We start from the raw sequence: 25,324 nt of genomic DNA on the forward strand, positions 1-25,324 counted from the left end.
TGTTAGGTTTTTTAGTGTTTTGTTTTGTTTGGGATTTCTTTTTCTGCAAAAACACAAAATGCACATTGGTATTGAATATGACATTAAAAAACATACAACAGAGCAAGGTATGGCACTGTCATGGAAGAACTGGTATGCGTAATTAAATTTGATAGGAAGGTTCTTTTGAGCTTGGTCATGCAGTCTCTTAGTATAAGTAAAATACCTAACATTTCAGTTGGAGAAGACAATCAAAATAATCACTATTCCAGCATTTTCTTTTCCACTCTAATTGATTTTTTTGTTTCTGTAGGTGTACTGCTTTTGACCCATAAAAATATTAAGCCTCTTTTTAAAATTAATCTAGATTTTTAGAAAAGTTCTAGCATGTGCACTGGGCTGTGACTACAGCTTTCACAGGCTAGAAGCATGTTTTTTAGTGAGCAGCTTTGAGATGTTTGGAGAAAGGAGAGGAGAGCAGGAGTCCCATTTCATTGCATCAGTAATGAACTGGCACCAGACAATAAGTTTTACGATACTAGCTTATCGTTGTGCTTCTGTATTGAGTTTCCACGTAGGAGAATTTTATCTATCCTTATGGTGAAAAGAAGGAGCAAGGAAGAGGTCTTTGATTATTTTTATTTTTCAAGTATGAGTTTGTCCAGCTGTTGGAATGTTAGTAGGAGATGGGAGATCTCAGTCAATGATGGCAGATGATGTAAATGCCTGATAATGATGAAACCACTAAAAACCTGAATGTAATTTGAGTCTCTAGTATAGAGAGGAGAGCAGTGAGGCATTTGTATGTGGTAAGGCTTCATTTGGAGTCTTGGGTGTAGATGGTTGATGCTGGCCAGATGCCAGACACCCACCAAAGCCACTCTCTGTCCTCCTCTGGACAGGAGAGAGAAAATACTTGGGGTTGAGATAAGGACAGCGAGAGATCACTCACCAAATACCATAATGGGAAAAACTGTATCAAATTAGAGATATTAATTAAATTTATTGCTAACAAAATCAGCAGGATAATAGCAAAATAAACCCTTAAAACATCATCTCCTCATCCTTCCCTCCTTCCCAGCTCCACCTCCTACCCAAGGGAACTAGGAGACTGGAAATCAGGATTTTGGTCAGTTCATCACATCAGGAGTTTGTCCCCCCCACTCAGGGAGAGGAACCCTTCCCCTGCTGCATCGTGGGATCCCTCCCACATGAGATAGTTCTCTGCTAACTTCTTCAACCTGAGTCCATCTCACAGACAACAATCCTCCTCAGACTGCTGCAGCATGGGTCACACTTCCACAGGGTGCAGTCCCCCAAGGACAAGCTGCTGCAGCAGGGGCCCCTCTCTCCATGGGTCTCCCACCAGGTCACAGGCTCCACTCAGGCATCCACCTGCTCCAGCATGGATCTCCTCCATGGGCTACAGGTGGATTTCTGCATCGCTGTGGAGCTCCATGGGCTGCAGGGGCACAGCCTGACTCACCATGGTCTGCACTGTGGGCTGCAGAGAAATCCCAGCTCTGGTGCCTGGAGCACCTCCTGCCCCTCCTTCTGCACTGACCTTGGTGTCTGCAGGGCTGTTCCTCCCACATATTCTCACTCTGCTCTTCTCTGGCCTCAATTACATCTTCACAACAACTTCTTTTTCTCCTGTTTAAATCTGTTACCCCAGAGGTGTTACCACCATTTCTGATGGGCCCAGCCTTGGCAAGTGGCACATCCGTCTTTAGAGCCACCAGGGACCGGCTCTGCCGGACATGGAGGAAGCTTCTGGTAGCTTCTTACAGAGGCCACCCTTGTAATCCCTCCCCCCCCACAAACCAGGTGATGTAAAGCCAATAAATCAGGTTTAAGAAAAATGGCACTAAGGAGGACTGCAAGGAGGAAAGAGCTGTTGTGCAGATGCAGAATTCTCTACTTGAGCATAAGCAGACCTGGGAGAAGAAATAACTGTTCTGTTTAAATGGAAGAGGTTGTCATTTGGGTAGGCGCTTGTAAAGAATATTTGGCACAACACAAAACTCTAAAAATTGCAATGAATTGCTAGCAATCAGTGTGAGCCTCTATCAGAGAGGCATTTGGGAGCATCTTTCCAGTCTCTGAAATCGTGAAGAAAGGTGTGGTATCACAGCAGTTCGCAAAGCCAGCACCCTTAGTACTCTCAAAAGAAGGTTTTCTTTGTGGCCCCACTGTGTGCTGAATTTGGCTCAGTTAGATGGTAAGGCTGCCTGGGTCTCAGTGCACTTTGTTGAGAAGCTGGAGTCTAGTGAGGAAATGGTGGAAGAGTTTTATTGTCTGGGGTTACGTTTTTCTTGACCGTCGCAAACAGTAAAATACTTCGTAATGCCCAACGAGTACCTGCTTGCAGCACGCTTCAAACAGTGCTCTGTATCTGGCATTATTTTGTTTGTATGGAAGGTGAAGTCAGGCATCTCACACTGGTTTTAGGAGAAATAGCTTTCAAATAAATTTCAAACCTGAGTTTTTGGGACAGTTTCTGATTAGACTGTTCTGGCTGAATCAGAGCAATTTTCAAGCAGTTCCTTCCCTCTGCTGGCAGAGGAGAGACTGCATTGGTGTTACCCGAGTTGACCTAGGCTATAGAGGATGCCTTTGTGAAATAGCCTGCATGCATTCCCTTGGAGAGTTGTTGTATAAAGAAACTTGTGAGAGAGAACATTTAGCAAAGACCAGTGATTGTTTTAGTTTCCACTGATTGCTTCTACATTAAAACAATGAACAGAACAGATGGTTAAGGTGGAGGAGCTATGTAACATTGAAAAACAATCTCTGAAATCATGTGATTTGGGCGTGGGGTCTGTTTTGAAAAAGACTTTTTTTTTTTGGTGAAACTAACTATTACCACCTGGGCAAATTTGCTGTAAATTACTGGAAGGAAGTAGCTGGATGTTGAATGTCCTTGTCTGTTTGTTAGCTGTGTGCTTCAGTTGACAGGCTGCAGTATTATCATTCTGGATTTATCTCCTGATATCTCACTCTTAAGTTGTTGCTTTCTCTTCTTCTCTTTTTTTTCCCCTTCTTGTTTTATATACCAGTATCTGTCAAGTTTGATGGAAAGATTTTGGCATTCTTAGAGTACTTATCTTGGCTGCCAGGTAGTCCTTTGGAATCTCAGGGTGCTTGCAAGGTGGTTTATTAGGGATTATGGTGACGTCTGTCCTGGCTGCATGCCTGACCTGGTGTACATAGGGAGGGCTTTGCTGCTGAGATGCAATAAACATTGAGTTTCTGTACTTGTCATGAAATACATCTGCAAACTGTCTAGATGAGCTTGTTGATGCTGTTGTGCTCTTTATAGCTGCTTTATGTAGGAGTTAGATCCACAGGGAAAATCAATAAATACTGCATAGAGTTAGAGGCTTGGTAGTCGTGCATACATGCCTTATGTTTTTAATGTTCTGTATGTGTTTGCACCTTTGAAGACTGTGCAACATGAAAGAATCTTTTTTATTCAGTTCTTGTTAAGTTAGGTTTATACGAGACTAAACTGGTCTCCTGCAGGGTTATATCACTTCATGTCTCTGAGTTCACCAGTGAAGTCTGTCTGGAAAGACAAATTTAATGGAAGCACTGATAGATGCAAATTTTGGCTCTGCAATCAGTATGAGCAGCAGTTGGATCACAGCAAGCCCACTTCTGGATTTGAACAAACATTGCACAAACATGAAAACTGACATATGCTGACACCAACAGCAGGTGTTGAAACATTGAAAATATTTCTGACAGTTGTATAGTTTTAATGGATTTCTTGATATATGTAAGCCATGGTGGGAAAACTGATGGGAACTCTCTCTGGAATATATCAGATAATAGTGTATCTTGTATAATCATCTATTGAAACACCTGAAAAATGCAGTGCTACTGCCCAAGTAATAAGATGGATGAAAAGAAATAAATGGCTGCTGGTACATATTTTGAGTGGTTATAAAACCTTTATTTATGGCAGGAAGTTGAGCTTCTTCAAAAGATATATGCTTATCTAGTGAGTGCTGTAAAGATCCTGGAGAGTGACCTCTGTCCTCGCCAGCTTCCAACTTTTGCTCTCTTTCCTCTTCCCTTTCCTGGATAAGTTTCCTTTCCCCTGTCAAGAGTTTTTTGAAATGCAGTTTCCTTTTCACAGCGACCCTTTTGCATACAGTGTTTGTTAGTAGCACTCTGAAAAGGTTTACAGAATTGAAGATAAACTTGGTCACATTATCGATAGTTCATCCATGCCATTCAAGTGAAAATTACTCAATTGTGAACTTTTCTTATTTCTGTTGTCTTGAAGTGTTTGTCTTGTTTTTCTTCCCGGCAATGTTTAATTGCGCAGGAGAGAGACTTCCTTGCAGGAGGATCTTTGTAATTACATGTCACATCCTTTTGTCTGATGAAGGCTTTAGAGCAGATAGTGGATTTCCCTGAGAGCTGTCCATGCTTTGCACTGCTGTTGTCACTCTGTTGTGTTCAGCTAAGACACTTGGTTGAACCTTCATGACACATCATATACAGCTGGCTTCTCTGTTCCTTGCTACGGTGTACACCACTGGAGAGGAGACTGAAGTGTGTTCAAAGCAGTGAATGGTCATGGGAAGTGTTGTTCCCTGTGGCTTGCAGAAGTTCTGGGCTGGCCTGTGTTACTCTGTTACTCAGCTGTGATTCCAGCACACTGGTTTTGAAGATAGAGCTCAATAGCTTCTATTACATGAATAGTTTTGTTTGCAAAGTGGAACGATTGTGAAAATTGGAAGTATATAAGCATGTAGTGTTATCTTACTGTTGCACTGGTTTTTACCAAACGTTTTGGAAGACACCCTCATATCTCCTTGAAGTAGCTGAAGAGATAGCTTTGGTTCCCCCTTTTCTTACCTGTCAAGCTCGCTTCCATTCTATAAGAGAATAGAATAACTGTGAGATTAAGCCTTAATTTATCTGCTTTTCCTTCCTTTTTTCCTCCTCCTATCTTTGAACAGAATTTGGTTGGGGTAGGAGGGCATTGGGATAAAGATCTAATCTTTCTGAAGCAGTAGAGTTCCTGTGTGTGATGTCACAAGAGACAGGTTTACTCCAATTGCAGCTTTAATGTTCTAGTTAAACCTATATTATACTGTGTTAGATGGACTAAGAGGTGTTTTGATGCCATGTAGGTGTCCAAATGTCCTTGTGCAGGAAGTGACTAATACAGCTGGGTAGGTAGGGCTGCACTAATGAGACCAGGAAAAAAAAAGGGCTTTTTTAATAACAGAGAAGCTCTCACTGTCCAACTTACAGGACACATCACATGGCATCAAGAAATTTAGTGTTGTTTCGGCATACTGTTGGTTTCACTACTTATTCACATTTTAGAAATCTTTTTTGGGGGGGTGTAGGTTTTAGAGAAATTATCTGCATATATTATGTCTTGGGTTGTATAACAGATAAATTAGTTGTGCTAATACTACATAGTGCAAACCCAAGCAAACAAGTAATGGCTCCTAGATTTCTGTTAAAACTGTTCTGGAGTTCTGTTAAACTGGAAAAACAGAATTAGGAGAGCAGTTCAGTCATACTTGTCCTATGGTGACCACAGTGAAAAATCCTTGGAATCACGCCTAATTGTGGATCCAGTTCAAACTACTTTAAAAACCAGTTTTACTGTAACTCTTGGGGAAAAACCTGTTGCTTTTTGGTATTGTTTCATGTGAAACTAGCTGCAAACTTGTAAAGTTCCAATTTTTTTTCCTCCACAAAAACTGTAAATTTGGGGAACTGGTACCTGATTGTTGAAATTTCCTTGAACCTATAAACAATTGAATTACACTGATTATGGTAATAATATGAATATGATAATAATTAAACTCTCATACTAAAGTTAAATTACAGCTCATCTAATGAAAGTGGAAATATATACATTTTGCATTACTTCCTTTCTTCTTTCATGTTCTCTTTTGGATTTCTGTGTTTGAACTCCTGCTGTTAGGTACTCTCTGCTCTCTGAATTTGCACATCTCAGTAAATGTAAAGTTCCTGGAATACAGGCAGAATTGGGGCGCCCCCATCTTTAGTGGGGTCTCAATAAAAGTTCTAGTCTACTCTTGTGGACTTTTTTTGTTGCTTTTTGTTCCACTTTTCTCGTTATAGCTCAAGCAATTCCTGCAGGTTGGCCAGATTTTCTTTGCTGTATTGCATTCAAATTTACCGTTTAATGGGTCTTTCCAAGGGTGTCTTAAAAGTACTTCTGTTGTGTGGTATTCAGAGCTGCATGTATGCAGTATGTCTAGTCTCATGTAGGATGTGAATCCAAGATCTTCCATACTAAGATATTTGTCTGCTGTCAAAGCTAAGGAAGAAAAGCATGTGAAGTCCTTTGAGAATTCAGCAAGTATATTGTTAATTTATTAAAATTATCATTTTTACATCACAGGTGCAATTTATTGTCTGCTGTTAGAATTGAAGGGTCCAAACACAGACTTCTAGATTTTCTTGGTTTCTTCCAGATGGAAATGTTCCATCTTACTTGAATCTATGGGGGAAATCTGACTGAACAGTTAGTTTGAAGAATTCTGAGCATGAGCTTTGGAGAAACTCACTTACTTGGTTGCTCCTGTGGTTGAAAAAACAAACCAACAAAATAAACAAATTAAAAAAACCACCAACCCCAAAAAAAAACAAAAAAAAAGGAAAAACCCCACTCAACCCCCACCTCAAAAATCACATTTAGGTTATTTCACTGAAAATCTTAGGTGTTTCAGTGACTGGGTGAGAAACTCAGTATAGCAGGATGTCTATCTTCATATTTACAAATGCTGTACACAGGGAATTAAATATTTAACTGCAGTTTTTCACCATGTATTAGCTGCAGATATTTTCATTAGGTAGCTTAACTCACTAATTCTTACAGCACTGCAGTGTCCTAGTCCTGGGGGGCTTAAACTAGATGCACTTTTTGTCCATGCTAGCAATTTTTTACCCCTGTAATATGCTGTGGTGGATTAAATTGCATGGGACAGGGCTCCTTGTTTCTGGATGCTGTGCCACAGCAGGGTCCTGAGGGCAGCCTGCATTCCAGTGGACATCCAGTAAGGCTTCTTATGCAGGGGATGAAGGCTGACTGTCTGTGTTGGTGAGGAGTGAGACCAGTGTGGTGTGTGGGAATCCTGGTGCAGAGAGCAGAAGAGATGCAGAGGCAGCAGGGCAGGGGAGAGGCTGGGTGCTTGCGGGCTGCAGCTGAGGCTGCAGGGCTCTGCCTGCTCTCTTCATTTGCTCTGCCTGGGATGTGCTCTCTCCTGCACAAATCTTCCTAGCACTGATCAGCATGGAGTAACTGCCTGCTACTCGTAGTAGCTATTCCCTTTGATCAAGGGTTGTGTTCTTTTTCCTCTGTATGTGATGGATTGATTTCCACCTTGCTGACAAAAGTGTGTAGAAGCTGATAGTCTCACATAGAAATGTTTTTGAGTAGAGGATTATTACGACTTTCATGAGTATGAGATGAGAGAGAATAATGTAATAGTGAAGGTAGAAGAACCGTGTTGTCAGTTTTTCCCCTTCCTGGTACTATTAAAACCCTCCAGGATGATCCCAGTTGAGTCCCTGGGTACTTCTCACAGATGACCACTTAGTGCAGTGACTCAGTTTTGAACTCACCTTTGCCACTCAAAATCACTAGGAGCTGTGCTTTGAGGTCAATCAAGCTGGTGTTAGGAAAAATACATTCTTACTTGCAAGACATTTATATTCTATTATGAGAAATGAATAATTTTCTTTAGAGGTTTGATGTGCAGAAATTGCTGAAGGGGCACATTAAAAAATGCTTTCATGATTTGTTTTATCTTTGTGTAGACTTGCTAGCCTGTTCTTTCTTACTGATTACAGTTTTGCAAATGAGAAATCAAACTGAAATGCAATTTGCACTTTTAAGCATAACGGTTTGTACTTTAGAGACACAAAATGTTGCAAGTGTATGGAAATTATCACTGGTATGGGGTTTCATTTTTTTTTCCTAATTTAATAATGTTTATTGCTTTCTTGAGTTACATAGTTTTGTCAGACTTTCTCATATGTATTAAGTTGCTTATTGTGCAAAATTTTCATAATTATTCTGCATATGAAAACATAATATGTAAGTGATCATTTGGGGGAATCATTGATCAGTTGAAAGGCTCTCAGGTACTTTTCTATTCCCCTTGAACTATATGTGAGTGTTTTCTTTGGTCTTACCTTATAATTCTTACCATAGTTACATTAAAATATTTTACTAGACAGGTATTTCAGCACAGGTTGAAAGAAGACTCCAAAGACCTCGTTATTTAAAATGGCTTTATAATGAGATTACCCTATGCATAAGAATACAGATGATTATTACTTTAGTCACAAATACAAATATTCCTGTCTTTATTTTGAAAGAAACTGACAGAAAGTCAGTGTGCTTTGGGGCAGCAGTTTCCTGCATAGCAACAGCAGCAGCTTTTAGTGGCAGCTTCGGCTGTTTGATGCTGGCTAAAAAGAGACTTGACGAGTGCAGAGTCATCACTGGATGATGAAAATGTGGAGCAACTGGAACAGTTCAGAGGTGAGCCAGCCTCTGTGTGTATTATTAAATTCAGTAAAAGTAGGTGGATTCAGAAAATTTTGAAGACCAGACTTTTTTCCCCCATGGGCAAGAGGATGTCATTTTCAAGGGGAAAACTGCAGGAGAGAAAAGATGCAAGTTATAGGAAAGGCAGGATTTCCCAGGAAAGGCTGATATGGATCCCTCTTCTTTTTCCTGAATTTTCTGTTCTTCTCTTCTTCCTCTCCCCAAACAAGTTATCAAAGCTGCAACTTCTTTTCCCTTTCTGACGTGAATCACTGCAGCTACCCTGCAGGCCTCTAGAGAAGCTTGTTTGGTGGTAAATGGTGGTCAATGATTGCTTAACCATAGGGAATAATCACAGTGGGAGGATCTAGAAGAAGTATTGGGTTATTTTTCTAAAAAACAATAGTTCTTATCCCATTAAAAATCTGAAACAAAACTAATATTTGGCTAGACAGGTCAGTGTTTGACATCATGTGGGATGTTTCCATTTCAATGAAAATATCAAGGAAATGTAAATCAGATAGTTTTGAAAAGTTCTCTCCTCCTTGCTAACAATCATTCTGTTTAGCTGCTTGTCTCTTTGTCACGAAATCTGTTGGTCCTGTACTTTTGGTCTGGCAAAATCTGGAATTGGAGATCTATGTTCTTGTGTACAAACCCTCTTGTGTTCTGTCACTGTGCTTTGTAACTTCTACTCCTGTGCTGCTTCAGTTCCTACTTAGTAGCTTTTCTCCCACTGAGGGCTATATAACTTCTTTGGAAATAATTAATGAAACTAGAATTTCCTCAACTGGTATTGGATTCAATTACTACTAGAGTCTGTGGCTTCAGAAGTGGAGATGCATATAGTTGACTTGATACCTTCTTCACCTCACTTCACCTGCCCATCTCCTGGTCCCCAGTCCTTTCTGGTGGTGGTGGTTTGAAAACTGTTACCTCCTGGTACTGCAAAAATGCTTCTATAAAAATTCAGTATGACAAACCAGTTTCTGCAGCCCCACAAAAGTTTAATGGTAGCAGAAGTGGAGTATCCAGGTGTCTAATGACCTGTTCATCATTTTTTAAACCTTTGTACTCAATAATCCTTGATTATTCTGGTTTTGGATTTTGGTTTATTGCAGGGGGAGATGTTGAGACAAGTTTGAATTTTACTTTTGTTTGTAAAGAGGTAGGCAGTACCTACAGAAATAAAAAGTAGTGGTTTTCTTCTGATTGTAAGGAGTTTCTCCTACTATAACCATTTCTAACTTAGATTCTCCAAAGGTAACATATTTACTGTTGGAATAGAAAAATGAAACATATTTACTAATACCATCTTGCAGTGTATGTCAGGTTAATGAGATGTCCTGTTCATAGTATATCTTTTAGTAATCATTGTTTTATTCTTATGGTCAGCTGCTTCATAATGTTTTGTAGCATGTGACAGTTGTTGGTAGAGTTCCTCCCTGCTTCTTGGCCCAAAGTTGCTGAGGTTACCTATTAACTTTAGTTGTTTCATTAAAAGTCATGTATTTCTTCATCTTGAAAAACCTACTTAATAACCTTAAGTTTTAACATTTAGGTTTTCATCTTGAAAAACCTTCCTTCATAACATTTCCTCTTGCTCTAGCTTTACAGATAAGACTCTTGTATCCTTCAGGGAGACAGTTGGGAGGAGAGCAGGAGTTGTGCCTACAGAAGTGGAAAGCAATGAACACAATCTGGGGGGCTGGGGGGTGGGTGTTAGGACAGATGCTGGGCTGAGACCTGAAGCTCAGTGACGGATTTTCGTGCATGGTGCTGAGCACTGTAAGTACTCTTGCAAAATGGGAAAATACACCTTAGTACTCATAGACCTAATAATCACCTAGCTATAACAAAATGCAGGCTGCTTTCTGAAGAACAGGAATTCTGGCACCTGTGCAGAAAACACTGCTGCTTAGACTTGCATGGAGGCAGTGATCAAGGGCACTCCTCCAGCCCTGGTGCTGTAGTTGCCTTTAAGCTTTTCTTTTTTACTTAGAGGAGCTGCTAAGCATGTTTTGGGCTTGTAGCTTCCTAAAAGTAAACACAGTTAACATGAGATGTGCTTGGAACTTGATCTGAAGGTGTAGATTGACATGACAGGTAAGGCAACTGGTGGCCTGCTGCCTCTGCAAGAGTCTCTCCTTGTCTGTGTGCTTCCCATTTTTCTCTTGGGTTGTGAACTAGTGATCATGTGTCACAGAGGGAATTAATTCAGCTGCTTCATCAATTAGAAAACTTAATTTAAAAACACTTGAGCCTCCTGTGTTAGCTAACTGAAACTTCTCTCCTTGCAGCCTTGCAATTGCTCTCTAAAGGAGAGAGTAAGTAGGGAAGGCTACATTGACTTCTTCCATAAATTTTTATCCATTAGTCATGGTGGAGTCTGTGTTAATGTCAGTCTTGGCTGACTGTGACCTGATGAAGTGGCTGAAGGGTTCTGAGACCAGGGGAGGGATACTGGGAGCAGCTAGTATAGGAGAGGTCTGCCTGGAACCTTCCCCCCAAACCTTTCAGGTATTTGATCACTTAACTGGAGCCATTGGGTTAAACTGGTGTTACGGGGTAAGCCTGGCATACCATCCAGAAAGAGAAGTCTGTGTGGGTAGGAGTCTTCTTTTTACCTTTCTATTCCAGGTCATTCTCTCTAACCAGCCAAAAAGGATGATTGCAGGGATCTGAATTCAGTGTTAACAACAGTTATCCATCTTTCCATATTCACTCTCTGTCTGGGACTGCTGTTATTCTCAAAGTGATTAAAAACTTAAGGCAGGGAAATGAAACTTCTTTTTGTGGTGTTTCTTTTGTTTTGTTTTTTTTTTTTCCCGCATGCAAGTATTGCCACAGCCTTATCTGTTCACAATGGTACTTTTGCACAAATGAAGTCTCCTCCTCACTGTTAACACTGAGATTTTAGCCCTGAGTTACTTGACTTACTCTTCCTTTGTTCATTTTTGCCCCATCACAAAAGCAGGTTGTCTGAGCACGACACTACCTTGCAACATCTTTGTCAAATACATATCAATGTTTTCAAATGTGAAAGGTTTGTAGTAAAGGTTATGTTATGTTACACTTTTCTGTTAAACATAGATTTACATATATAAACAGCAGATGAGATAACTAGTAGTGGGTTTGGTTTGGTTTGTCTTTTTATAAAAGAGAATTTGTAAAAAATAGGATGTTGTAGTTTCTCCTCCTATTGATGCAGAAATGAGTATATTAATTGCCTTGTCAGCAGGTAGTACTGCCCTTAGGAATTCAAATAAACTTGCTTCAGGTTTTCTCTGCTTTAGGAGAAAGTGTAAGTGTAATATATTGTTCTAAACACAGTTACAGTTTGACTTTCCTAGTATACAACACCTGTATTGTCTGCTTCCCCCCTTGTTTTGCTGTTTCTAATGAGTTTATTATATAAAGATTCTAGCTGCTTTTGACAAACAAGGTCTGCAGCAATCAGTACACAAACTGTCCTTTAATCAATCTGAAGTTCCAGCTTCAGTGGAGACCCTATTCCATCAGATTCTTGGGTAGACTGACCTGACACAGTAACAACCCCAGAATTACAGCCAGAGTTTGATCATCAGGAGAATTAACTCTCACAGCTTGGCTGGTTTTTTAAGCTGTTTAAAAATTACTGTGCACCAGATGAGTGCAGCGCTCTACAGGATTAGATCAATTGTGGGACAGAATTGTACTTTCAACTTTCATAAGATGATTTTTTTTCTTCTGTGCTATAGAGGTATTTAGGTAACAGTTTAACTCTTTGGTGATTTGGGTAATTTGCTCCCAGCTGGGGTGACACTTCAGTTCTGCTTCTCCAAGTATGGATCAGAATCAGTGTTTAAACTTTTGCCTCAGCTCCCTAGAGAGGGCTGTACTGTTTGCACTTGTTTATCTTGCATGTTTGCTCCCTGTGGTGCTGTATCCATCATTGCACTGAATGTGAATCAAAATGGGGTTTCAACATAAAATGCACTGTGAGAAATAACTTGATGAAGTAGTGTGACACTAGAGTTACAGCACAGTATCTACAGTTTATCCAAGTGATGGCATATGGGGAGAAGCTTGAAAGTTTGCTCTGCATTAGCCTTTGCTAGATTTATTCCTGAAAATGGGTCAGCATGCACATCCATCACTGAAGCCATGTAAAAGTTACCAATTTCTGTCACTTCATGGTACCTTCTATTAGCACAGCTTTTCATCAAAACCAGCTGTGTTGTGGGTTGGTAGTGGTACAGTGAGATGGGTTACTTTTCAAAAAGGCAGAGCACAGTAATTATTTATAAATCAAGACTTAGCTCTTTTGTAACAACTTGATCACATAAAGAAATTTATATAGGTTACCTTGTTTGTAGGTGAAGACAACTGATGGTATTTTAATGTCATACATTATACCTTGAATCTAAGAAATGTCTACTATTACTCCTGACAACGACGTGCCAGTTAGAAAATACTTTTCAGACTTTCTTCTGCTTTTACTTGTACCTATGAACTCTGCTGTTTCTTTATTAAATTCATCCTGTAAAGAGGGCTCAATTTGGCTTCATGTCTGATAGTCAAGCATGAAAATACTGATTATTAATACATGGACAAGGAAACTCAAAAACTCAAAACTAGCAAAGGCATGGAAACTAGTAGTAGGTATCTTTCTGAAGGAAAGCAGGACAGTTTAGGAACAGCTATAAAATGTGTGTCCTTTTTTCTATGGGCAGGGGAATGTAGACAATCAGGTTAGTGAAGAGAATAGTTGAGACATTTGTGTTAAAAGTTCTCACTATTTTTAAGTATTCACCCACATCCATGCCAACTCTGTCAGGTTTTGTAGTCATCTTTTGGGGTGTAATAGTGATATAAGCAAGGGTATACTTCTCTTGCCTCCTTTGCTTGATTATGAGAGCTTTTCTTATTTTATGCTAAGTACCACTTTCTGTTGGAAGAATATCAAGCATCATGAAGTGTTTCTGTAGGTACAACAGTAAAACATAACAGCAGCTGTTGTTGGAGAAACCAAGGCTTGATTGATTATTGCTGATGATATCTGTTGGGCTTATCTGTGTTAGAGGTTCAGTAATACAGGTTAGTGACAGTGATTTGCCCTATTTTATTTGAAGTAAATAAAATACTGCTTGGCAAATGGGAGCTCAGGAGTCTATTCCAGGTTTCATGTCTGGTGGAGAACCTGACTACTACATAGCAGAATAGTAGAAGAATGGACTTTTGATCTTGTCTTTTTCAGCATAAATAACTGTAGGATAAATTTTCACAGTTTATGGATTTTTCTTGTCTCCAGCTGAAGACCAAAGCGGTGATTCCAAGTGAAAGTTGAGACCATGTTTTTTCACTGTAGAATGGTTTGGATTGAGAGGGACATTAAAGATCATCCAATCCCTCTGCTGTGACCAAGGATGCTACCCACTAGATCAGTTTGCCCAGGACCTGGTCCAACTTGGCCTTCAACACTTCCTGGGATGGAGCATCAAAAACTTCTCTGGGCAAGCTGGGCCAGTATCTCCACACCCTCTCAGTAAAGAATTTTCTCCTAATATCTGATCTAAACCTACCTTCTTTCTGTTTTAAGGCCAATTACCCCTTGTTCTGTAACTCCATGCAGTTGTAGGAAATCTCCAGCTGTCTTATAGGCCCTTTTTAGGAACTGTAAGGCTGCCCTAGGGTTTCCCTGGAGCCTTCTTTTCTGCAGGCTGAACAACTTTCTCAGCCTGTCTTTATCAGAGAGGTGTTCCAGCCTTCTGATCATCTTACAGATGTTAACTTTCTGTCCATCTTTAAGAAAGGCATGGGAAATGTTTTTATAGCCATGCTGAAAGCCTAACAAACCACCACCATTACAACGAAGGTGTTGCTTCTTAGCTATTTTTTAGTACTATTTGCTTCTTTGCTACTTTGCAGTAGTATTTCCTAATGCTACAGAGACCCTCCAAGCAGGGCTCACTCCTGAGATGCCTAGGTTATTTAAATTTATCATGGTACATGGATGGTCTCCTGGGCCTTGCTTCTTTTCTGAATTACCTTCCTGCACTTGCTCAGTTTTAATATGGGGTCTTTTGTTCTCTCAGGCAGGAGCAACCACCTCTCTTTTCCAGCTGAGAAAGGGCAGGTATCTGGTTTGTTCTGCTGTCCTCAAAGCTCTTCTTTGAAGAGCATCTTTGGATCTTTTATTAAAAGTGAATTTGTGTTCTAAGGAATAGAAAAATCAGCATAAGCATACTTACATTGGTAATATGCACACCTGGGCAAAATCAGAAAGCTTTTGTGCTCTTCCCTTAATGAATGCTGAGAGAGCTGTGGGTTTGGGTTAGATTCCTCCAAGGTTTGCAGTTTCTTACATTATTGTTCCCAGGTTAACTTCCTCCACTGGGATTTCCCCTTCCCTCTGCCCTCACACATGTGTGGGGAGGAAAGGTGAAAGCTAACTTTCACAGCCTCTGGGGGCCCTGGAGAGTGCAGGATGAAGCATTCTGCTAGTCAGTCTCTAACTAGTCAGTCGGTCCAACTCTGGCGTGCCTCTTTGGCAGACAGTGACCCAGCTCAGTGGGCAGCCATTCCAGGTGTACCAGCCCTGGTTTTGTCCAGGCATGGGACTAAGCTTTACCTCTGCTCTGGGTTTCAGCTTGTTGTGGATTTCAGAACACTAGAACAGAAAGCAGATAACCTCCATGCTTGCTGGTGATGTGCACTAGGATTGATGAGTAGTCGCAGGCAGAGGCATGATTTAATGCAATGCAGTTTTTCTAAATGCATTGCTGAGATAAAATTATTTCCTTTTTTAATTCACTCAGTGAAGTAACAGGAGATGAAAAGACAAAAAGGGAGAGCTTTCCATGTTGATAATTGTTCACTTCTTGCAAAGGAGAATTTCAGTATTAGTTTGTTTTTCTATAAGTAATTTTCTGAAACCCTGTTCCTCTGAGGTGAGGACAAGAAAATCTGAATGTTTCTGTTGATATCAGATCCATGTGAGCAGGTCATGTTTAGTTCTGTGGAAGAAAAAAGGTGTAGAATTGTGTCACCATGTCATCAAATGAGAAAGCAAATTAAGAGGCATTTAAGAAATAGGTTTAGTGGTATTTAGGTGCATTCTGAAGAATATCTTCCTAGTTTATCCTCAGAGTATTTTTAGAAGAGTTGTAGATGTGACTGTGGAGTCAAAAAGAAGTTTGAACAGGAAACAAACAAAATGGTGTGGAGTTTTGCTCCAGGCAGCCTTGGACAGTTTTGCCATTTAAAGTTTTGGGTCATTTCTGGGGCTAAAGCCACTCTGGTCTCTTCCCACACAGGTGGTGCTGGCTGTGACCCTCGCTGGTGTGTAGCTGCACCATTCCACAGTGCTCCTGGGGACATGGATGTGTGTAAGTGTGCTCCTGACAGTGGTCCTCAGAGTTATGAATGAAGCTGCAATCTCGGCCTCTGGCTAAAGTTGTAAAAACTAGATGACCTTTGAGAATTAAAGTTGATGCTGTGTTTAAATATGCTTTGTAAAGCATTCAGAAGACTTGCTTTTGGAGCAGAAAGGTGCTTTGATGGTGCTGGTGGTGGTTGGGTGCAGTTCTGTACACTTAGATTCTCTCCCAGCTTCTTGCTTGTGAGTGCCTTTCACCTGAAGGATGAGGGACTTGCAAGTACTTCAAAGGTCCTGAGACCTTGCTTCTTTTTGTGACCTTTTTTGTGTCTTTTTTGTATTCTGTAGTAACTAATGCAAAACTCATTGAGACCAAATTGTTGTCAAAACTAGAAGAGGTGGTGTCTGCTACAGCCTGCAGTGTTGGTGCCTTAGTGACTCTCTCTGAATGTTAACTGGAGCAGGAATCACCGTGTCATTGTCATGGCTGCATCCACAAGTGCAGTGCTTGTGAAAGGAGAACAAAGAGGACATGTGAAGGGGAGCATCCTCACGAACCCAAGCTGGTGACACAATAGGAAAGACTCTGGTTCAACTTTTATTAATAGTAAATAGCCTTTAGATGATCTTAATAACAGATAAAATGTTTTATTTTGAATGCCTTCTGGATCTTTTTGAGGACAGTGATACATGCACTGATAAAGGCTAGTGAAGCCTTTCCCTCGTGAGGAGAGGAATGATGACTCTTGAGTGATTTTACAGATGGTTGTCAGAGAAGAAGGTGGATGAGACAGGCATTCAGGAAGAAACTTATTGCAAGTCTGTTGAGAAGTGAATTAAAGAGGGAGTAAAAGTGAAACACCCTATGGAATATGGTTTGTAAAGTGATGAACAACAGGCAAGAAGTTGTGTGAAAATGTTCTGTGGAGGAGGTGACACACACAAAACAGAAGATGTTTTTACTATTTGGTAGTGACACAAACTAAGTAGCTGCTGATATAATTACTCTAAGTTCTAGCTGTTTATTCTTGCTTGTCTTGCAGCACCCCTGGGGATCTGTATCATTTGAGAGCAAGGAGGGAGGATGAATGAACTGAAAAAGAGAATGTATTTCACAGGATTTTTTATTAAGAATTTTGATGGAGAATGCCAGGATATCACTGGCACAAATCAGGGATCCAGACTGATTAAGTTAGTATGAAAAACACAGAAATACCTTAAAGGCAGGTGCAAAATGTGTAGTAAAATTTTGAACTGGCTTTGGTTTGCACTTCTTGAATCATGTCTACTTGGATTTCATTTGGTTAGCACCTGCCACTGTGGAGTTCTGAATCGTGGTGATTCCTTCAAGGACTTTCCAGCAACTACTACTGTTTTTTGAAAGAAAATAAATTGATAAGGACACACTTTCCAAATGTACAAGAAAAGTAATTCTTCGCTGCTTTGTAACTTATCAGAGAAAATGAAAGAAATGTTTCCAGTGAACTAGAAAGGAATGGGAGAAATGAGTAGGGTTTTGCTTATAAGTAAAGGGAATTTTAATCCAGCTGTTTCTTTACCTAGAGTATGAAAGTCCTCTAGACTATACTGTCCCTTCCCTTGCACCTGCACATTTCCAGAATATTTTTTTTTAATGCATAACTTCCCTGGTAATTTACAGGGAACAATGTGGCACACCTGGTAGAAGTTAAATTTCTCTACAGGAGTGTGTATTTGGCATGGCCACATTCACTTTCACCTTTAAGAAGTAAGAGCAAATAAGCATGTGCATCTTTGAACTAAGAGAGAAGTTTCAGTTAGAAAATGCTTGTTTGTAGATATGTATTATAAAATAGAATGGCCCCTTACTTAAGGACTATAGCTGCAATACAGCAGCACAAGTACAGCCTGCAAATTTCACATTACATCCAGCCTGGGGCAGGCCAAATGACAGGTATAAATCTGGTCTAGTTTGAACTTTGCTTTCTGTGCAAAATCTGAAACAAAGATTTCCTTTAAAAGAAGGCTCAGGGTGTGGAAATGATTTTCTGACTTAAAATATCTTGCCATCTGTTTCTGTTTTCTGTTGGTGGTATCACTGCGTTCTTGGGCAGTAAGTAAATCAGTGTAGAGTCCATGTGTGTGTCCTGTCTTGGTTCCCCCCACTCTTTCTCCTCCCTACCACCCGCCAATAAAAACACTTTTAAAATAAAATGTCAGGAATTGGCAGGAGGAGGCACATACTGTTCTCCTGGTAATTTAAATGTTGCCTTTCTGTAGGATGAAAGGAGCTGGAGCCTGCTTTCTCCTTCTGAATTGTAAGCAGAGTATCCCCTCCTGAGATGCTTTACAGAAGTGAAGCACAACTGAGTAAAAGAGCTGGATGCTGCCTGACATTTAACACTGCTGCTGCTCAGCTGCTCTTAGACATATGAGTCCTTCCTCATGCTGTGAAAAGTACACCATGCTGTTCTGTAAACTGAGGGTTCTAAAGTTCTTAATGCACAGTGGTTTTCTCAAAACTTGGGGGTTTGACATTGTGAGTAGCTGATATTGAAGGGATAAGACTCTGCAAAACAAAAAGAAAATGAAGGAAAATAATAAAACTAGTTATTTGTACCAGTGTCATAACAGATTGTTTTACTTTGTTTTTCCTTTCTCATTCTGTAGCATGTCCTGAGTTCATGGCAGCAGGTAGCCTGACAGGCTACCTCTAAAGCTATACTTCTATCAATTGCTGATGTTAGTGCACAAAGATGGACTGTTTTGGTAGGACAAGGCTCCATTGAAGTTACTGCTAATAAGCAAGCCAGATCTGTTCACTTCAGTCCCATTCAAAACACAGGAAAAGGCTCAGTCTTTGCCAAACTTGAAAAGCTGAAACTATTACAGAGGTTAAAAATTATTTATTTCAAGTGGGTGTGAAACATATTTTCAAAATAAATACTGAAACCACACCTGACTCTTACCACATATATTAATCATATTCTGTGTGGGCATGAAGTACAGAAAATGTTGAGCTTTGTATTCCTTGGTTTTATAAATGCAGGTTTGTTCTAACTAGCATTTAATATAAGCAATGCCTTAGTACTGTCAGATGCATTGTATCTTCTCATTATGTAGTGCTACTCCATTGTGGCTTAGTTTACTCCTGGCAAAAAGATATGGCTCTTTTAATACCTCCCTAATGCTTAACTTTTTTTTTAAAGATGTAGTCATAGGTGGGATTAATTTGACTCTTCAATTCTAAAGTGTACCTATACTTGTGTAAACAAAAGCTGATGCTAATCCTAGTGCAATAGCTTTTTGTGTTTCTGTAACAAATTGTTCTCTTAGTTGAGCATGCTTGTGATCTGTGGTGCTGTACTGATTGTTGTCTGCTTTTTAAGTCAGCTCCTTGATGCACTGGGTGATTCTTCTGAGAACAGTCCAGTGGTCCATATGCTTGGTTTCAATTTTACATGCTGCTGCAGGTGAATCAGTGTCCTACAGGTATAAAATGCTGGCGTTCCCCAGCATGTAGTATGTGAGGTTTGGGGGATTTTTTGGTTGGTTTTTTAATGTCTTTAAGTATATACTCCCCCTGTACCTGTCTGTGTAAAAGCCAAACTGAGCCTGGCATTGTTTGCATGTGGCAGAGCTCTGCTCACCTTTTAGAGCTGGAAATTGAGTGTGGGGAATTTCCCTCCTAAGAATGGATATATTACTGAGGAGCTGCCTCTCCTCCATACTGCAGACAGATTTGCCTCCATCCTGACCTGCCTGTGCCATGAGCCAAGGCTGCTCAGGGCACCAAGGCTTGCTGAGGTGTTCTTCACCTTGCTCTGGTCTGAGACTCACTGCCACCATCCACACTCTGCATTTCTGTCTCTAACATGTACCTAATCTCTTTGCTCTCCTAAGTTTTAGCTACGTTGCTGAGAGAAAAGAGGTGGTGCAGTAGGATTTTATTTTTTTTTTAATCAGTATAAACCTTGGGTTTGATACCTTGGGTTATGACTCCTCTAATCCTCTGATTTCTGACTGAACTATCATTCAGTAGAGTTCATGCAGCTCAGTTGCTGAAGGAACAATGACAGGATTATGTTGTGTTGCTTTTTAGGGTTTTGCCCTCCTTTTTTAGTTTAAATACTGCATTAGTTGAGTCCTTGTGTCTTCTGGTACCACTATGCAGCAATGAGATCTGCATCCAAATCTGAGGCGTTTCTGTCTTATTTAGTGTGTTGTTCAGCAAGTTTCTCTAATTGAGGATGTTTAAGAATAAGCAGTGTGGGGAAATCAAACTTGCCAACCTTCAAATAGTAATTCCTGGAAAGAGATGCTGGTTGCACCCTTTGTCTCTTCATGGAGATACTCAATAAGGAAGGAGTTGAATTGGTGGTCAGCTGCACTTGTGCAGTCAAAACTCACTCATTCAAGATCACTTAGGGCAGACACAAACATGCTCTAGCCGGGTCATTGCAGACTCTCAGGATCCAGCAGGGTTTATTAACTTAGGCTCACTGCCAAGAAAATGCAACTGTGGTGCTCCCAGAGCAAGTAGGATCTGCTGTTTTGGCACGGAGTCCGAGCAGTCAAAGCCTGCCAAGCGTGAAGGGTGCAGGTCTGGGTCCAGTGCAGTTCTTGGATCCAGGAGCTCTAAAAACACGTTGCGGATTTCTGACCATATGGATCAGCTTGGGACCATCAGGACTCATTAGATCTGCAACAGTTTCTGCCCTGTTAACCTCAAGCTTGTTTGTTTGTCTGATTTTAGTTTGGTTTTTATTAAGGTTTTTTAATGTTGTTAGGGTGCGTGTTTTTTAAAATTTTCAACTCATGAGATCTGGGGAAATGTGTTAGCTTGATCAGTCCCAAGCTCAACTAAAACTTTCTGCACGTGCAGTATGGAATGTAAGGAGCTTCTTGAAAGCAGACTGCAGAGGCACTGAGTGTACTGAACAGGAACCAGCTCAAGGTTCTGGAGTCAGAGCTGCTGATCCTAAATTGACTTTTAATATCTCTGTGTTGTGATTCCCAGGTCGTTTTGCAGTGAAACAGTATGCAAATGTTTCCATTGTCTGCTTTCTCACAGAGTTTGTGAGCCATGACTGGTGCACTCACCATTACACCCAAAGTATGAAGTGGACCTCTTTAGTTAGGACTTGTTTGGTTTTGTGGTGTATGTAGCCATGGTACATAGACCGAGAGAATATGCTTAATAATTGCACTTGTCAGGGTAATTAGCTTTTCTGTTTGGATTTGAAAATGCTTTCTGGAAAAATTGCAGTGTGCTTGGTGTAACTCCATCAAGCACAAATGAAATAATCTGAAGACGGTGTGCTGGGTAGTCTCTGAATTGTTACAGTATTTGAAGTTAATTTTCCTCACAAAATTTACCAATGCTCGCTTAACTTTTCCAGGCAAAAGGTCATACAGTTCTTTTTTTTTGTTTTGTTCCTATGTAGGTGCAGCTGGGACAAGCAGATATAAAATGCCCCATCACAGAGTGCAGCGAACACCTGGATGAAACAACTGTCCTCTATAACCTGCCCCATGACGACATCATCAAGTATAAATACTTCCTGGAACTCAGCCGCATTGACTCCAGCACCAAGCCATGCCCTCAGTGCAAGCACTTTACAACCTTCCGGAGGAGAGGCCACATTCCTACCCCTGCCAAATTGGAGAACAAATACAAAGTGAGCATGCTTGCCGGGGCTGTGGGTTAGATGGCACTGCAAAAGTAGGACAGCATTTGGTGAGCATTAAATGAACTTTTTTGTTTCACTGGAGCTGTGTGCAAGCTGTGATTAGGAATGTGAACCTGTAGTAGTACATCACTGATTAAGTACTTAATTGACTTTTAACAGTTCAAGCAGCTGAACTCTTCAGCCTGTATTTTTTGGTAGGTGACATAATTTTGTCCTGACACACAATTTAAGGAGTGACTTCTTTCTGACATGCAAGCAATATGGTCACAGTCAGAAGAGGCTGGGAATGGGGAGTTACCACTACAACTGATAATTTTAGACATACAATTTTTAAGTTTTCCCTGAAACTCTGGGTGAGTGAATTCTGGGCATCTTATGATGTTAGGCTGTTGGCTTTGCTTCTTCCTTAGTAATAGACCTGTTGTCTGTCCTGCTTGTTGGGTCTGATTTCTTCACTCCCTTACCAGAGATGATACATTGCTGTAGTCTCATCATTCACAACGCAGAATTTGGAGAAATAGGGGGGCAGGAAATGCCATTTCTGCAGCATTTCTTTTCATAGAAGAGTTGCTTATACTGTGATTTTAATCAAAGATAAGAAGCAAGAATTTGGAATAAGCTTTGAGCTGCTTAAAGTCCATCTGAGTTCCAGAAGACAGCAGTGGTCTGCAGCACCATGTTCTGTGATAGTTTTCCATCTGGTTATTAGATTTGTTGTGGTTAATTTCATGATTGAGCTGGCCTTTCCTGGACAAACCAGTTCTCCTCGGTAGGAGTTTAGATGACTGTTTAGATAGCCCTAATTACCCAGCATAAGATTCAGCCTAGTATGAAGATTAAAAGGTGGAAGGTTGTGTATTCATTGGAGTTGAAAAGTTGGTAAAGCTAATTCTAAGTTATGAGCTATTTGTGCATATCTGTGTAGGACATGAATTACATGCCACACTCTGTTGGACTCAGTGTTTTCAAATTTTTGTCATTTTACATTGAGGTGAAAAAAAATCTGAAACTGCAAGTAAAATTCCTTCTGCCCAAAGCTATTCTCCTTCACCCATCTGCTTCATCATCAGCACACATCAGATGTGACCCAGGGTAGATCAGAGCTTGTAATGCTTTGGCAGGCTCCTCTCTTAAGGTGTCAGAGGCTGTTAGTGTCCCACAAGTGTGGGTCATTGGTGGTGCAGCTGTTGTATCACAGGCCTGCCAGATCTGAGAACATTCCTCAGGGCACAACCAGTGCTCTTTTATGAGTTAAAATGCTACAGTTAAAATGTTCCCAACTGCCCTACAAACCACAATGGGAAAGAATGGGAGACTGTGTGATGCATAGTGCAAGCCAGGAGTAGTTCACTGGTCATGTGGTGGTTCAGTGTGTATACCTGTGATCTGCAGAGCTGAAATCTCCTGGCAACAGACTCAGGCAAAAATGTGTCCTTTGAGCTGAGCCCAGGTGTTGTGTGCAGGAATGTCTACTTGATGCTAGTCAGAAATATAATTGGGAAAATGCTGGCAAGCAGTATGGATGATCGTGGTCCACAGAGCTTCAGCATGCTCTTTGAACCTCAGTTGTTTTCTAATGTAGGTACAGTTTTAGTGATTTGTTTTAAGCTGAGCACAAGGAGAAGTTTTGTTGCAGGAAGAAGGTTTAAAAAGACGACCGTGTATGACATGGAGTGTATGTGAGTAATTTACATACACACATAGCTGTGGACCAATATTACCTGTTTTATTAGGTTCTCATGTGATTACATGTACACATTGTGCCTTGTATTGTAGGCTATTGGGAGGCGAAGACACATTTTCTTTTGTGTATAGCATAGGAGACATCTGACTGGAGGCTTTTGAGGCTGCCCTGTTCATATGCAAGTAATATAAACACCAGTTGCACCAGATGAATTCTGCACCAGCACTGCAAGTGTTGGCTTCAAGAGAACTGAGTCATGTGGGGAACACATATGCACAAGCCTATGGTAGGGTCATAGCACAGCCAGTACACTCACTCTTTTATACACTGCAAGGGGAAAGCACTCTAAAATCCAATTCTTTATTTGAACTGATGCTTTAAAAATGTTAATGCCATTTCTAAAATTTTATACAGTATTTAAAATTTTAAGTAACATGGAAATTTAAAGAGGCAGCAAAGTTAGAAATTAGTTTTTCTTATTATAGCTGATTTGTGTCAGCTAAACTGATCTAGGTCCAGCAGCTCAATTGGCTGAGATTCAAGTCTTGGTGTACTAAGCCTAGGAAGTTAACGTGTATGTTGAGGAAGGAGGAGGAGAAGAAAAGGAGAACTTGCTTATCCAAACCTTTCTCCTACTATTACTGCCACTTAGGGTCACACAGAACAGCAAGAGAACTATTGAATTTTCTATATAAAATATTTTTATCGTAAATGTATCCAGTATTAACTCTGAAAATTTCCTTGCTCCCTCTCATATGTTCTGAATTGAGAGTGTAATGTGGTTGCAGACAAGACCCTAACAAACCATTGTTCAGAGCTGTTATGCAAAAGAGCAATGGAAATGGGCAAAAACTGAAAAATTGCTGCTTTACCTGTTCCATTGTGCATGGAACGGGTCAAGGTTTCACAAGAGTGAGTAAGAAGACGTGTTCTGTGAGGAAGCTCTGGCTCTTGCCTGTTAGAGTTAGTTTTTTGACCTGCCACTTGCCATGGAGAAGCAATACTCTCTGCTCTGTGAGATTCATAATGAAGTTTTCTTGTTCACTTCTGTCAAGAGATAGACGTCACATAAAAGGAGGACTTGAGTGCTTGGGTTTGCAAATGTAAATGTTTTTTCAATGCGGTTGTTACACAAACTGTCTTTTTTTTGAACTACTAAAGAATTTCTGAAAGTTGTTCTAGAAATAGCAGGAATTTGTTCAGATGCTTGATCTGTTAGCTCCCCACTTTTGAGTCAGATTTTATCTTTAAGTGGCAGATATCTTCATGGCTATACATTGCTTCAATCTCTCTTGAGTCTCAGCTGCTGCAGGTGTGGTGATTTTGCTGTGCTCTCCCTCCTTCCCTCAGCAGTTCATTCCTGCCAGCCTGCTTTTGCTTATGTTAATGTTTTAGTGTCACACTGGGAGCTGGATCAAAGATGAGCCCTAATGGGGTACAAAATTTGTTTGTTTTGTTGTTGCTTATTTTCAGCTGTTTCAAGAGAGTGGATGGGTTGATGATGAGGAGAAGGAAGATGTTTTGGCTGGAGCTCGTATTTATTTTCAAATAAAGTGACAGTGACTGCAGCTAGAGACTGTAATTCATGTAATCAGTTAATTGCATGATTAATTTGGCCATCCTATTATATAACTACTGTTCCACCAAGCAGCAGAAAATCTCACTAAGCTTTTTGTACCTTCAGGTTATAGGAATATTTTTATGAGCAGTCAGTTTTGCTATCATCAGGTCACGTTGTGTTTTGTGTTGAAATTATTTATCAGTTTTGAAAAGTCTTTTCCTGTGAGGTGAGGAAACTGGTAGATAAAGTGGCTTGCAGTAAAGAGGCTTGCTAAGAAAATGGAAGATGTTAGCCTTAAAGATCAGTGTTTCAGAAAGCTGAGAACCAAAAGAGTTAGAACAAAAAATTGTGTAATCTTTTCTATTTCAAGGGAGGCTGATCTCCAGGTGGCATAGAAGTTTGTGTATATATCCATTCTCTCAATTTTAATCAACAGAAATAGAAATCATAAAATAAGTGGGAAAATGTTTGTGTGAGAAAAAACATATTTGAAAAAACACAAGGTTAA

The 25,324-nt window shown here is 40.3% G+C and overlaps 1 protein-coding gene across 2 annotated transcripts in view; it reads left to right on the plus strand.

The window, feature by feature from the left end:
* The window catches only part of RNF217 (ring finger protein 217), a 65,143-nt gene that overhangs the window by 10,726 nt on the left and 29,093 nt on the right, over nt 1-25,324 (plus strand). For both annotated transcript variants that reach the window (XR_013181352.1, XM_054630511.2), the window contains exon 2: nt 21,326-21,559. Coding sequence is in view for 1 of the 2 variants with exons in the window: in XM_054630511.2 (XP_054486486.1) it covers nt 21,326-21,559 (234 nt within the window). In the remaining variant the exon portion in view is untranslated. The remainder of the gene's footprint in view (nt 1-21,325; nt 21,560-25,324) is intronic.

Source organism: Agelaius phoeniceus, chromosome 3 (assembly GCF_051311805.1).
Source record: "Agelaius phoeniceus isolate bAgePho1 chromosome 3, bAgePho1.hap1, whole genome shotgun sequence".
In the NCBI taxonomy this organism is placed as follows: Eukaryota; Metazoa; Chordata; class Aves; order Passeriformes; family Icteridae; genus Agelaius; species Agelaius phoeniceus.